At 41.7% G+C, this 15,891-nt stretch overlaps 1 protein-coding gene across 1 annotated transcript; it reads right to left on the bottom strand.

The window, feature by feature from the left end:
* Window positions 1–3,375: 3,375 nt before the first annotated feature.
* On the bottom strand, window positions 3,376–9,010 carry LOC115577839 (zinc finger protein RFP-like). Its single transcript, XM_030410722.1, has 2 exons — window positions 8,910–9,010; window positions 3,376–5,047 (listed from the first exon to the last, which is right to left on the bottom strand). The coding sequence occupies exon 2, from the start codon at window positions 5,036–5,038 to the stop codon at window positions 3,401–3,403; it is 1,638 nt and encodes a 545-aa protein (XP_030266582.1). The 5' UTR covers window positions 5,039–5,047; window positions 8,910–9,010; the 3' UTR covers window positions 3,376–3,400.
* Window positions 9,011–15,891: the final 6,881 nt, after the last annotated feature.

The following is a 15,891-nucleotide window of genomic DNA, read 5'->3' as shown; positions in this document are numbered from 1 at the left end:
TCACAGTTCATGTTTGTTAAAGTTTACATCAGTGTTAAAGTACAGTTAAAGTGTATTACTGTTAATACTCCACACTTTAGCTTTCCCATATCATTCATAGGTGAAATATACACACTGCACTCTGATTAGACTGAATTGTTTTGCAATGACAATGAAGTTGAATGTATCTCATCACATTTTCATTATTAGTCTATATTAGTCTTATTTATAGCACACATCAAGCATCTATTGTTTTTTTTTTTATTATTAAAATGTAACATGCAGTGGTCACATATACTTCTCTTCTCTCTTCAGATGCACTTTAACATATTTCAGCACCAGCAGCCCAGTGACACAGCATCAGGTGCTCCTGTCCTCTACCTCAGCACAGCAGAGAGACACAGCATCAGGTGCTCCTGTCCTCTACCTCAGCACAGCAGAGTGACACAGCATCAGGTGCTCCTGTCCTCTACCTCAGCACAGCAGAGTAACACAGCATCAGGTGCTCCTGTCCTCTACCTCAGCACAGCAGAGTAACACAACATCAGGTGCTCCTGTCCTCTACCTCAGCACAGCAGAGTGACACAGCATCAGGTGCTCCTGTCCTCTACCTCAGCACAGCAGAGTGACACAGCATCAGGTGCTCCTGTCCTCTACCTCAGCACAGCAGAGTAACACAGCATCAGGTGCTCCTGTCCTCTACCTCAGCACAGCAGAGTAACACAACATCAGGTGCTCCTGTCCTCTACCTCAGCACAGCAGAGAGACACAGCATCAGGTGCTCCTGTCCTCTACCTCAGCACAGCAGAGTGACACAGCATCAGGTGCTCCTGTCCTCTACCTCAGCACAGCAGAGTAACACAACATCAGGTGCTCCTGTCCTCTACCTCAGTACAGCAGAGTAACACAGCATCAGGTGCTCCTGTCCTCTACCTCAGCACAGCAGAGTAACACAACATCAGGTGTTCCTGTCCTCTACCTCAGCACAGCAGAGTAACACAGCATCAGGTGTTCCTGTTCTCTTCCTCAGCACAGCAGAGTAACACAGCATCAGGTGTTCCTGTTCTCTACCTCAGCACAGCAGAGAGACACAGCATCAGGTGCTCCTGTCCTCTACCTCAGCACAGCAGAGTAACACAACATCAGGTGCTCCTGTCCTCTACCTCAGCACAGCAGAGAGACACAGCATCAGGACTAAAGGCACCAACAGACCTGCTGACTGGACATCTCTTCTAACTGACACAGTGAGATGAGAGTTAGTTCACAGAGGACCAGTTCAAATAAAAAAAGCAGTTACACATTTCCCAAAAACAAAGATGGGAGAGTGTCAACATGACTTTTGTAACAGAGTCTTAGTCAATGCTGAAAACATCAAAAGAAGCTGGCTGATGTACTCAAACAGAAATGATAGCTTGCACTGCTTCTGCTGCTAAATGTTTCCTCCAACAGAATACAGACTTAATAAGGAAGGACTGAAGGACTGGAACAATGCAAGCCACTTGCTGAAGGTTCATGAGGATAGCCAGGAGCACAACACCCACATGGCAACATGGAAGGAGCTGGAGGTTGCAAAGCGGCTGACGATAGATAAGTGAGAGACGGCACTCTGAGGCTGAGAGATAATATCTTTGCAAAATGCCTTATTTATATTGTATTTTTATCACTTGTTCCTTTCTACAGTTTTTATTTGGTTTCATATTTTTGACTTAAAAGGAATAAAATCTTGAATACATACATGCAGTTTCTGTGTGAGTGTATAAAAATTGATTGTGAAATTGACTGCCATGGAAGAGGGTGTAGGAGACTATGCGGGCCTCACATGGACGGCACCATAGATATAAATGTAGGGGACTATCACTGCTTGATAATCAAGGTCATTAATCACTGGCGATTAATAATATACTCGTAGATGGGGCACCACCTCCGTTGTTTGATTTACTGGAATAGGCTGGAGGGAACTATTCCAAACATCTAACTGTACAAGTTTGACTTGGACAGCTAGATTATCAATTTCAAGTCAATTTATTCTATCTCAATGTTCTGAAACAGTGAATTCTTTGCACGTATCCATCGGTTCTCCACATTAAAATTAAGTTCCAGACAAAGACAAATGATTATATATGTTTATTGACTGTCACGTCGCCCAGCTAAGTGTTCCCCTTTTACTTTGTCAGTTTCTCTCCTGTGCTTCCTGTATTTTATTTTGGTTCTCACTGTGTTGTCTCTGTTCCAGGTCCATCACCTCCCGTCCTTGTGTCCTTCCCTCCTGTGTGATTACCTGCCCCGCCCTGATGTGCTTCACCTGTGTCTCTTTGTCTCACCTGTGTGCTTAAGTAGTCTGTCTCCCCCACCTCCTGTGCCAGTTCGTCTTAGTTTTGTCTAGCGTTCCAGCCTTTGTTCTCTGAGCTCCTAGTGTTTGTATCTTCCTGGTTTTTTGGACTTTTGCCTGGTTTCTCCGACTCTGCCTTTGCCTGACCCACATGGCATGGCAACATGAAGGAGTTAGAGGTCGTTTTGCAAAGCGGCTGACAATAGATAAGTGAGAGATGGCACTCTGAGGCTGAGAGATAATATGTTTGCACAATGCCTTATTTATATTGTATTTTATCACTTGTTCCTACCCATTCAACCAGGGGGGGGACACAGGAGGGAAATCAACAAGTGGCACTCGGTCGTGGGTCTCACTGCTTTCCTTCCCTCTTGTTGTCAGCATGACTGACATATCTAATTTGAAGTAAATTAATTCTCCTCTTGACAAGAAACTGATTTTTTTTGTCTTGTCTCCACTAGAGGGCGTCCTCAGATCTCTGGTTTAGTTTATATCAGCTGTTCAAACCTTCAATAACACGACATCATCTCACACTACCAGCTGTCTCAGGTGTGATGGAGGATTGGAGCTCGTCAGCTCAAGTCAGTCTGAGAACAGCTGATGGTGTTTTTAATCACATGATTTGGTCGTCATTAGAAACATCAGCTGTTGATATCAATAACAAACTAAATAATCAATCAGACACAATAAAATGTTTTTTTTCTTTTTCTGTTTTATTCATGAAGAAAAAAGAAAATCAAATTACTTTTTGCTCTTTTATAAATGTTTTGTCAGGATGCAGCTCATCTTATATTTACAATGGTCAGACAAAACTCAACACACAAATGTTTCACATATCTGAGTACATTGTTTTCTGATGATTTAACAGTGTTGAAGGCAGGTAATGCAATTATTACAATAAATGAGAATACGTTAGATAATATCAATCAATTTGGTAAAACTGGTTTGTTGTTGTGGTAAATATCTGAGTGACACATCAAGAAAAACATTTATAGTTAAAACAATAAAATCACATTGATCACAATCAACAATAAATGTACATTTGTTACATTAAATGATGTGGATCTTTCTGTAGAAAATAAAATGTTTGTTCTACTCAGTGTGATTGACAGGAGAGATGATCAGAGGAGCAGAGTTTTTACCACCATCATTAACACATGGACTGAAGTATGGGTAGAGTTTCTGAGTGAAGCAGCAGCCAGTAAAGGAGTAGATAAGAGCTGCAGCATCAACGTCATAAAAGGAGACCAGACCCTCCTCATAATCCACAAACACCCCCACCTTCTCAGGCTGACACTCCAGAAAGAGACGGACTGGAGGGTCAGCAAAAACGTTGCACTCATATTTATTCCTCAAACATATCATCCAGTAACCATTCTGAGGAGTCAGTATGATTGGTCCCTTCCTGTTGATCGACTCTCTGGCCACTCCTAAAGTCCACTTAGTCTTCTCTTTAACTTGAACCTCATAATAAAATCTTCCTGAAGAGAAACTCTGCTTTGCTAAGACACAGGCACATGTATCAAATCTCTCTGGGTTGTCTGGGAGATTCTTCTTCACATCACTGTCATATACTTGTTTTCCATCATCAGACAGGATGAGTTCAGGATGTGCTGTATCAGGATCGAGTGTCACATCCACTGCATACTGCTGGACCCTCTTCAGCTCGGCCTTCTTCATCTGTTTACTGAGCGTCTCCTCCAGCTGATTCACAGCTCTCACCACAGTCCCCTCATATGAAGGTGGACGGACGCTGACTCCTGTCCAGTCCTTGGTGGGTGGAGCAGCGTTCAGTGATTGGAAGCTTTGGAAGAAGTTGACTAGGTCCTCTTTAGACCTTGAGATCTGCTCCACCTCAGAGCTTCTCTCCTCCAGCTCAGAGATTTCCTGTTCCAGCTCTTTGATGAAGCCTTCAGCCTGTTTCTCTGTCTCTCTCTGCTTCTCTTTGATGGTGTCGATGAGCTCGGCCTGGCTTCTCTCAACAGACTCCTTCAGAGCGCTGAAGACCTGAACACCAGCTGCTATCTCTCTGTCTGCATCTTTCTTACTGAGCTCCACTGAGCACTTCATCTCCTCAATCTTCAGTCGTCTCTTCTGGATCATCTGCTGAATTTCAGCGTCTCTCTTCCCCAGCTCGGCCTTCTTTCCTTCATATTCTTCTTTCAGAGGAACAACATCATGTGTCTTGTGGTCTAAAACAGTGCAGAGCATGCAGACACACATCTGGTCGGTCTTACAGAACAGCTCCAGCAGTTTATCGTGCTTCGTACACATCCTGTCTTCCAGGTTATCCACAGGGTTGATCAGCTGATGTCTTTTCAGCTGTTTAGCTGTCAGATGAGGCTCCAGGTGAGTCTCACAGTAGGAGGCCAGACACACCAGGCAGGACTTCAGGGCCTTCAGTTTGGTTCCAGTGCAGACGTCACAGGGAACTTCTCCTGGTTTGGAAACTTGTTGCTCTGAGCTGCTGCTGCTGGCTTTCTGTTGAGCTGACTGTCTGAACTGAGCAGCCATCTCAGAGATGAACGTGTTGACCTGCAGCTCAGGTCTGGTGTTGAAAGTCTTTTTACAGTTGGGACACTGACACTTGACATTTTTATCCCAGTGTTGAGTGATGCAGGTTTTACAGAAGTTGTGTCCACATGGTATGGCGACCGGATCAGTGAACACATCCAGACAGATGGAGCACAGAAACTGATCTTCAGTCAGCAGACAGCTGGCAGCAGACATGTTTACAGTCTGAGGATGAAATAAAAAGAAAAACAGCTTCAGTACATTTATTAAGAATATTTATTGAGCTGTTTTCACAACAACAACTATTACATTTAATTTGAATATTTACTTGAATTAAACTAACTGTAGTGAAACCAGGAGAGTCGTCGTGAATCCAGTGTTAATTTCGTTGACGAAGACTATCACAAAAAATATTCGTCAACAAACCTTTTTCACGGACGAAAACTAAATGAAAACTAAATAAAAAGTCAGATATGATGACGAAAACTGTGACAAAATATAACTGACACTTCAGTCAACGAATAAAAACGAGACGAAAATGTTAGGGAGGAACGAATGGAGAAGAGATCCAATCAGAGCGAAAAATAAGTCCCCACAGGACGATCTGTCCTGAAGGGACTCATTTTCCCGATAATGACTGCCGTTCTTTACATTATCCCACTTATTACCCGGCTACTTGCCAACACGAAAAGAAACTTGACACAGTGTGTCTTTTTACAATTTATTTGTTACCATTCAAAATGTTTTTCAGCAGAGAAATATAGTTCTCCAAACCGACGCTGTTTCGCTTCTCCCTCTTCGCTGCTTTCGTCTCTTTTTCTTTCCTTGACCGGTGACGACAACTCAGCCTTTTGCCAAGAGTTGAAATCACCGTATTTTCCAAAAAATATTACAGTTGATGTGAAACTCATCCATACTAGTGGCCTAGGAGTAGTTTTTTTCCGATATGAAGTAGACTACAGATCAGCTGATGTTGCTTAGTGACCGAATATGCTGCAGTGATAAGTGACCGGACTACTTGTGTAATAAAAGTAATTTATTGTAAATATTGTTTTCCTTTATTTTTATCATTTTTTATATCCGAACCCTTGCTTTGGCAATATGTACAGTGTTACCTCATGCCAATAAGGCAATTTGAATTGAATTGAATTGAGAGAGAGAGAGAGAGAGAGAGATATTTACCACTCACTAAAACTAGACTAAGACTAAAAGTTTTCAGATGACTAAAATATGACTAAAACTAAATGGTGTGTTATTCAAAAGACTAAGACTAAATCAGAAATTTGCTGTCAGAATTAACACTGCATGAATCCTGTGCTTATATTGAATCCACTGAGGAACACATTTACTATATTACTATTCTGAATAATGTGCAACACAACTCTGCTGATGTTCATCAATACGTTTGCAGTCAGAATCTGCAAGTATTGAGTGTCTGGTTAATATAGACAGTCAGGTCCTGGATGATGCTGCGAGTGAAGGAAAGTTCACCCAAAAGTAAAAATTCAGTCATTATCTCCTCACCTCCATACTGAAGTCAGGTGAAGTTTGCAGAAAACATTTCTGGAGCTTCACAACAAAACAGTGCTGCAGCATTCTCTTTAACAACTGAAGCAGCTGGAGACTTGTTTTAAAATGTAATAACAATAAGGAGGAAAACATAAACGAGAGATCCCAAATTCATCTGAAAAGATGTTAATTACGCCGTTTTCAAGGCCAAAATCTTCACTGAAGCTGCTGAGTTAAAACTGTTAGCATGCGCCACATCAAATCGATTTTGGATCTCTGGTTTTCCACAGATTTGGATTACAGCCTACGAGCTGAATGGTACATAAACCGAGAGGGACAAGTGAGATATTTTTTGTCTTCTGGTGATCTAGTTTTGCAGCAGTTTCCTAGTCTGATCTAAACTTTTTTCTCTCTTGTGTTTCTGAATTGAAAACTGCTGAAAAAGGGTTTGTCAGGATAATCTTTCTAACTTCCTTCATCTATGAAAATGTGATTTTTTTTTCCCATTTCTAACAACTGAGTGTACGGAAGAGGATTAGGATTCTGACTTTAATCGAATTCTGACTTTAATCTCAGAATTCTGAGAAAAAAGTCAGAATTCTGACTTTAAAGTCAGAACTAAAAAAAAAATTCACATGTGGCCCTAATCCTCTTCCGTATGAGTGAATGTTTGGCAGGAGAGAAAACATGTATTTTTGTAGTACTCATTGTGATCACTAGAGGCTGAAGTGTGACACTACCCCATGTTCTTAACAGGACTAGAAGTGTTCACACACACTAAACACAACACGCATCTATTGTGTATCAGCAGGTTATGTAACATCACTGTCATGTCTTTGTTTTGGTGAGGAATGTTCTATAATTGATGCTAATCTGCCGTCAGTGTCACAGGTGGAATATTGTGTATTATCAGCAAGTCAGATGAAGCAGTAACATGTAACGGCCTCATTCTGATATCTGAGTGTTTTCATGTTACATCAGAGTTTATGGTTATAATGGTTACTGTCAGATGCAGCAGTAAGAGTCCAGCACTGTTGCCGTTTGTAAAGGAATTTCCATATATTATAGTCTTATAGGTTCATAGTCATAGATTTGTGTCTAGACTCTGCTCACCCAGAAGGCAGAGTTACCCTGAGGTCACGCTCTGGGTCACAGTGGAAGATTGTTTGGGGGCAGCATCTTCTCTGTGCAGCCGCCTCACAGACGACTAAGGTCACATTCTGTTCCTCCAGCATCTTCACCTTCACTGTGTCTCATACGACAAACACACTGGACTCAGGTGAGCCCGTTTCCTCAGAGTATTCTGTAGTGGGTTCAATAGTCAGAGACCAGGAAGTGCTGCATTGTGTTACCACATGTCCTGTTGAGCTATGTTCTCCTTTATCGAGCTTCATTAATCACTTCAACGTCTGGCATCACATCTTCTTTCTCTATATTAATGGAAATTCACCAACACCTTCATTACACCAACAGTAGAAGTGACCAGGGGGCTCCAGCAGGGGGAGCATACAACTAGTGAGCTGCGTTGTGGGAAACCTGCTTCATCCTTTCAGTTGTTATACACTTGAACTGAGGAAAATTAGTTTTTTGGAGAAAAATATGTTTTCACATGTTTCCACAAATGACAAGAAAAATGAAGGAACTTATAAAAATGATGATGTTAAAACCTTTTTTGCACCAGTTGTCAAGTCGTAACACAGGAGAGAAAACTATTTACATCAGACTGGATGACAAGAAAAAGAAAAACAATTGTCACTTCCTCCTCACGGCTTCCGTAGTATGGAGACATTTTATGTTCTTTTTTAGTTTTGCGCTTTTATTTTATACATTTTCAAACAAGTCTCCAGCTACTTCAGTTTGTCAGGAGAATGCTGCAACACTGTTTTGCTGTGAAGCTCCAGAAATATTTTGTGGACTATGAAACTTTCCATCAGCATCAGAGTGAGTAGGTACTGACTGAATATTGACTTTTGGGCGAACTTACCCTTTAAAATCTTTAAAATCATAATGGTACCATTTTAAACCCCTCCATTACTTTCACATCACATCTTAAATAATATAAATAACATGCTGCTTGTAATGTTATTGGAGAGCTAATGCTTAAGGTAGGCTGAATGTTTTATATACCTTAATATTGAACACTTTTTTGTTATTATGTCATCATTATTAGTTTAATTGAAGCGTCTGAGCGAGCAGAGCAAGAGAAAAACCACCTTCTGTGTCTAAACAGCTTTAGTGTCAGAGAGTCAGCTCGGAGGAAGAGAAAGAGGAGGAGGAGGTACAGAGAGAGAGGATGACGATGCAGAAAACAGAGAATCAGACACATTAAATGTGAAGAAGAAAAGATGGAAGCTGCAGGAAACTGAAACTATTCCTCTCCACAACCACTGTCCTGTCTGACAAGAACTCAGGATTTGTGTTAATACTTGAAACAGACCAGAGCAAGGTGGTAAATTAACTGTAGCTGAAGCTAGTTGTTTTGTAGCTCTTAGTAAAAAAATGTAAAATTCTGTTTTTTACTCATTTATAACCAAATATGTAGTCATGTTATTGTGTCTGTGTAGCTCAGTGTACTCACCAGTGTTTGCAGAGATTCTGCTGTTGAGAGAATCTGATGGATTCAGTCGAATTCTTCTCCAGAGAGAAACAGAGAGACTCGTCTGGACTGCAGCTCTGCTGTCACTCAGACAAACTTTCAGTTTCATTTCAGGAAATGTGATGTTGCAGTTTATCTTCTTGTTGCTCCTCCTCTCAGTGAGGCTCTGATAGTTTAAGTGACTCATTGTAAAACACCCTCACATAGCTTTGGGACAAAGTTTTACTTTTTTATTCATTATTTTTTTCTCAGTGGTGGAAGTTTACAGCAGTGAATTAACTAAGGGTCATGGCGGATCGATCAAACACACCAATCTCTTCCGTCTATTTTATGGTGTGATTGAGCAGTAAATTCATCATGGCCAGAGCCGGCTCTGGGCATAGGCAGTATAGGCAAATGCTAGGGGCGCTGTCATCTGTTGGGGGCGCCGCAAACGAGGGGGGGAAATAAAAATAATAATAAAAAATAAATGTTTTTTACCAGTGCTATTACTACTATTATTTCGAAACACTATTTAAGTCCACAGCAACATAATGTCATAAGAAAGACTATTAAATAACAGAGAGGCCTTTTTTCTGGGTTCTGGCTCGTTGTACTGTACCTGTCCTCTGTGAGGGGGGCGGGTCGAGAGTCCAGCTGCCTGAATCTGACCGGACTGAGACCCCAAGACCCAGAGAGCAGGGGTGGGCTATACTGCAAATGTTGGTATTGATCCGAAACCAAGTAATTACAGGGCCAGTACTGCCGATACTGATACTGATACTTTTTACATGAAAATTCCTGATTATTGAATGATTTTGTACTTTTGCCTTTAATTAGCTGATCATGATTATGATAATAATAAAACACAGGACTAAGATTTTAGCAAATGAGAAAATAATATTTAACATAGTTAAATCTATAACCTATCTGCATGTAGCCTAAATAGGAATACTAATGTTCCTTCAACAGATACACAAAAGAGTTATTATATTCTGCCATCTTCATACTTTAGAGTGAACCTGAGTGAGCAGAGTGAGAGAGGTGGAGAGGAGCACTGCACATAAGGACTGAGAGAGACGCTGCAAACACACAAACCCTGTGAAGAAATACAAGTGATGTGCTGAACTTATAGAACAGAAACTACAACAAAAATATCGATCTCAACGCTCTAGTATCGATTCGATACAAATACTCACCTTGGTATCGATACTATCGATATTTGGATGGATCCGCCCACCCCTACCAGAGAGGAATTTACTGATACTGTAGTGGAATTACAAGGTCTAACAGACTGAATCCATCCAGAGCCCAGTGAAGGACAGGAAGGAAAGAAGAGGAAGAAAAACGTGAAAAGATACAGGTACAGTCACGTCAATGTGATGAAGTGAATGAAATTAATAGTTTAATGATCGTTGTTGGAGCAGAGTGTTAGCTTGCTAGCTAACTTCGGATAGTAGTAGCATTTGTTAAGCATGCATGTTTAATAATCAATAAATAATTCGAGTCGACGTAAGTTAATGTTACTCCACCTTAAATTCATCAGGGACGTTTGGAAAGTTAACATTAGGCCTGTTCAGGTGTTATTTTACAGGTGTTTTTCCTGCTTGTATGTCAGTTAAAATGCTTTTAGTTTTCCATTCTCTTTGTAATAGTGTAGTTGTAAACCTTTGGTTTATTGTGTCACAGTTTATGTTTGTTAAAGTTTACATCAGTGTTAAAGTGCAGTTAAAGTGTATTACTGTTAATACTCCACACCTCAGCTTTCCCATATCATTCATAGGTGAAATATATAGACTGCACTTGCACTCTGGTTAGACTGAATTGTTTTGCAATGACAATAAAGTTGAATGAATCTCATCACATTTTCATTATTAGTCTATATTAGTCTTTTGTATGGCACACATCAAGCATCTATTGTTGTTTTTTTTTAATTAAAATGTACCATGCAGTCGTCGCATATATCTCTCTTGTCCTCTTGTCTCTTGTCACAGCAGAGTGACACAGCATCAGCACTAAAGGCACCAACAGACCTGCTGACTGGACATCTCTGCTTACTGACACAGTGAGATGAGAGTTAGTTCACAGAGGACCAGTTCAAATAAAAAGCAGTTACACATTTCCCAAAAACAAACATGGGAGAGTGTCAACATGACTTTTGTAACAGAGTCTTAGTCAATGCTGAAAACATCAAAAGAAGCTGGCTGATGAACTCAAACAGAAATGATAGCTTGCACTGCTTCTGCTGCTAAATGTTTCCTCCAAAAGAATACAGACTTAATAAGGAAGGACTAAAGGACTGGAACAATGCAAGCCACTTGCTGAAGGTTCATGAGGATAGCCAGGAGCACAATACCCACATGGCAACATGGAAGGAGTTGGAGGTCATTTTGCAAAGCGGCTGACGATAGATAAGTGAGAGACGGCACTCTGAGGCTGAGAAATGATATGTTTGCACAATGCCTTATTTATATTGTATTTTTATCACTTGTTCCTTTCTTCAGTTTTTATTTGGTTTGATATTTTTGACTTAAAAGAAATAAAATCTTGAATACATACATGCAGTTTCTGTGTGAGTGTATGAAATTGATTGTGAAATTGACTGCAATGCAAGAGAGCGCCAGCTAAGATCTTGCCTAGGGCACCAAATTACTCAGGGCGGGCACTGATCATGGCCCATGACTTACTCTCTCCCTGTGGTTGTACAGCAGGACTACCCATTCAACCAGAGGGGGCGGACACAGGAGGGAAATCAAGAAGTGGCACTCGGTCATGGGTCTCACTGCTTTCCTTCCCTCTTGTTGTCAGCAGGACTGACGTATCTTATTTCTGCATGACTTTCTATTGCAACTGTACATCAGGTGATTTATGGATTATGATCTTTGTACTGTCTGAAACAGTGCAGAGCATGCAGACACACATCTGTTTGGTCTTACAGAACAGCTCCAGCAGTTTATCGTGCTTCGTACACATCCTGTCTTCCAGGTTCTCCACAGGGTCGATCAGCTGATGTCTTTTCAGGCCTGACTTTGTCAGATGAGGCTCCAGGTGAGTCTCACAGTAGGAGGCCAGACACACCAGGCAGGACTTCAGGGCCTTCAGTTTGGTTCCAGTGCAGACGTCACAGGGAACTTCTCCTGGTTTGGAAACTTGTTGCTCTGAGCTGCTGCTGCTGGCTTTCTGTTGAGCTGACTGTCTGAACTGAGCAGCCATCTCAGAGATGAACGTGTTGACTTGCAGTTCAGGTCTGGTGTTGAAAGTCTTTTTACAGTTGGGACACTGACACTTGTTATTTTTATCCCAGTGTTGAGTGATGCAGGTTTTACAGAAGTTGTGTCCACATGGTGTGCTGACTGGATCAGTGAACACATCCAGACAGATGGAGCACAGAAACTGATCTTCTGTCAGCAGACAGCTGGCGGCAGACATGTTTACAGCCTGAGGACAAAATAAGAAAAAAGCAAAAGTATAATAACATTTATTTAGAATTTTTAATCAGAGGATATTGAAAAATTATTGGTGGAATATTCAGAGAATCATCATGATTGCCAAATGAAAGGGAGCACATTGGTTATCCAGACCACTTCCTCCTCTAGCTCCCTTAACCAAATAAATCTCTCGGACTTCCTCCAGTGGTCACGTGAGTCCCTGCCTATCAATGTGTTGGTAAATTCTGGTGGAGACGACAGCTTAATTGATTCAGTAATGGTCCAGCAAGCTTTTGTTCCTGTTCTGCCTGTCAACAATCCCAAGACTGTCAGTTCCCTAGATGGCAAACTCCTGGCTAAGGTCACCCATGGCCCAGTCCAGGTTACTGTCCTCATCCTCATCAACCATACTCTGTCCTATTGCTCTGTCTCCCAAAATGGCAATCGTTCGTGAGTACTTCATGAGGAGTATTCTTCCAAGTTAACTTGCCATCCTGATGTTCAATGCACTCAGCTGTTCCTCCGTCAATGCTTCTCGGGGCCAGGACTTACTCAGGATGTCAAGGAGTTTGTGGCAGCCTTCACGGTTTGTGCCCGGAGCAAGGCCTCTCATTGCCCCCCTGTTGGTCTCCTCCATCCTCTATCTGTGTCAAGCCGCCTCTTGTCCCATGTGGCAGTGTTGTCACCAGATTACCGCCTTCCGAGGGTTGTACCATCATACCAACCATAATCGACCACTTCCCTAAGTCTGTCCATTTTGACCCATAACCCAAGCTGCCTTCAGCTTTGAGAAGGATGTCTGGCACACTGCACATGCTGCCCTGATGCTCCTCTCCACGCAGCCAATGCTTGGCAGACCTACGTCGTTCCCCTGCTCCCCAGTACCAACCCAGACAGAAGGTTTGGCTCTCCGCCCGGGACTTGTCCCTTCAGTTGGATTCCTGCAAACTGGCTCCTCATTATGTTCGCCCCTACGAAGTTGAGAGGCTCAGCAATCCTGCGGCAGTTCGCCTCAAGTTGCCTGCATCCCGATGGGTCCAGCCTTAATTCCACGTCTCTCAGTGGAAGCCCGTTTCCATAAGCATCCTTAGCCCTCTGGCTGAACCCACTCCTCCTAACCCGTCTCATCAAGGACCAGCCAGCCTTTACTGTCTCCAAGATCCTGGACGTTTGTCGACAGGGCCAGGGTTTTCAGTTCCTTGATGACTGGGAGGGGTACAGTCCTGAGGAATGTTCTGGAGTTTCCCCCAGGGGTCTCAAACCCAACCATATGCTTCTCTCTGACTTCTATCGTCAGTACCCTGACAAGCCTGGTAGGACAATTGGAAGTATCCATTAGTGGGGGGGAACTGTTATGATGGGACTTTGTGGTGTAGTGTTTATGTACTTTGTGTTTTCGAGGCGCTTGGTGAGACCGGGCATGGCTTTTCTACTGGGTGGAGCTGTGCCGGTCCACACATTTGCAGCTTATTGGATGTAATCAGCACCTGCTCTTATACCCAGACCTTCCCTATGCACGGTGCCAGATTAATGTCGCCAGCTCTAGTGGTACTTGGTTTCTCTCATTCTCTTGAGTATATGTATTAAGAGTCTTTTGTGATATTCACTCGCCAGCGCCTTAATCCAGCTTCTCTCCTCTTCCAGTGTGATCAGCCAATCCTGTGGACTAGCTCCTCTACCACCCACCACCTACCCTCCTGCACCTCTAGCACTCTACACAACCCTGACGGCCTGAGCCAGCCACCTGCGTAACCGTGAGTCTCTACCTGCACAACCATGGAAGCCACCTGCCTGCGCTTGAACTCAACAACTCAATCTGCCAGGAATTCCTTTGTGATTAATTAATTCACCTTTAAATGTAATCCCTGTGTAGGATAGTATGTGGTCCTGACATGGGCAGCACCATAAATATATAATGTAGGAGACACTGCTCACACACTACTTTGATATATATATGATAATTAATCACTGGTAATTAATTTTACACTCGTAAATGGGGCACCACCTCCGTGTTTAGTTACTGGAATAATCCGGAGGACATTATTCCAAACACCTAACTGTACCAGTTGGCTTGGACGGTCTTGGGAGTCAGGAGACACTGAGGTTTGATGTTCTTGAGAGTTCTGGGTTGGACTACGGCACGGCGCGTCGGTCCAGTAGCCAGAGGGAAGGCTGGTACTCAGATGATCACAGTCTTAAAAAAGACTTTTCTTGGTCGTTTCAAGTAGTGGTACTTAAGTCCTGATTCTGAAATTAATTCAACTTCACTTGATATCAGGCGACACATATTAACCATTAACTAGTTCCTTATTAGCTGCATGTTGACTCTTTATTAGTTATTATAAAGCACTGATTAATTCCTTATTCTGCAAGATCATTTTCTATAACTACTAGAACATTTATAAAGAGTTTCCCTCAATAACCTCCTAATTAGTGATATTGATAGTAAATAAGGGAGTTGTTGGACATGAATGAAGTCATTCCTCCTGAAGTCACATGTATAAATATAGTTTGATGTTATGTGACAAAACTCAAAACTAGAAGTTGTAAAAGAGTCCAAATAACTCTAAATCAAGTCTCTCTCAGTGACGTGTTGCTCTTATAGTTGAACCTTTGTGGGTTAATAAGTGTCAAAACACTGACACAACTACCACTGATAAATATGAGGTATTAAAAAAACTAAAGTCTGAAAGCAGTTCAATCACAATGTTTTAAACCATCAGCAAACTGTTCAGTTTTCTGTCCTCCAGGTAAAGATAAGTACAACAAAAATGGTCTTGCTCCATGTAATAATACTGATGCTAATGTCATAGCTGTTTAAGGAGGCTATTGATCTGAAGCCTTTTATAAAATACCTTTGAGAAAGTTAAATGCATCATATCTTGGCTTTCGATCAGAAAACATCTGTAGATTTTTGCATTCATGTCATCAGATGAGATGATGGATTACATGAGGTACCTCAATGGGTTCAGAACGTCAAAATGCAGCTAAAGTTACCTGAAACAAAGTTATTTCTTATTACAAGATTACACAACAAAAGAGAGATGAGTTTACTTCCTGTTGAATGTAAATTGTATATCTATAAAGTCGTACAGACGAATGTAGTGGAGTAGAAGTACAATATTACCTCCTCAGATGTTGTGGTGGGAAAATAAAAAGCCTCCAAAAACAGAAACTCTCAAGAAATTCTGATAATGTCATGTTTGTATGTGAGTAAATGTACTTAGTAACTTCATGTCTGTGACTGTAACATTTCAGTGTGTATCTGTTCCAAACACTTTACAGTCTGTGATCCATCACATCAACTAATCCCTCTGCACTTCACTGCTGTTCTCCAAAGTGTTGAGCAGCTTTTCTCCGTCTGAAACATTTCTCACAGATACAATAGAAGGAGGAAAATAAGAGTTCTGACCTGAGATAAAGAACCATTCTGATTGGACCACAGCTGTAGATTAAAGAGCTTCTCTGTGATTCTGCACTTTTAAAAGAAGCTGAGTACAATTATTGTAAAGTTAAAGTCTGAGTTTAATCAGACACAATGAAATGTGTCTCTCTCC

The sequence above is a fragment of the Sparus aurata genome, unplaced genomic scaffold (genome assembly GCF_900880675.1).
Source record: "Sparus aurata unplaced genomic scaffold, fSpaAur1.1, whole genome shotgun sequence".
In the NCBI taxonomy this organism is placed as follows: Eukaryota; Metazoa; Chordata; class Actinopteri; order Spariformes; family Sparidae; genus Sparus; species Sparus aurata.
Note: the sequence above shows the minus strand (reverse complement) of the source record. Positions and strands in the feature narration are given on the sequence as shown.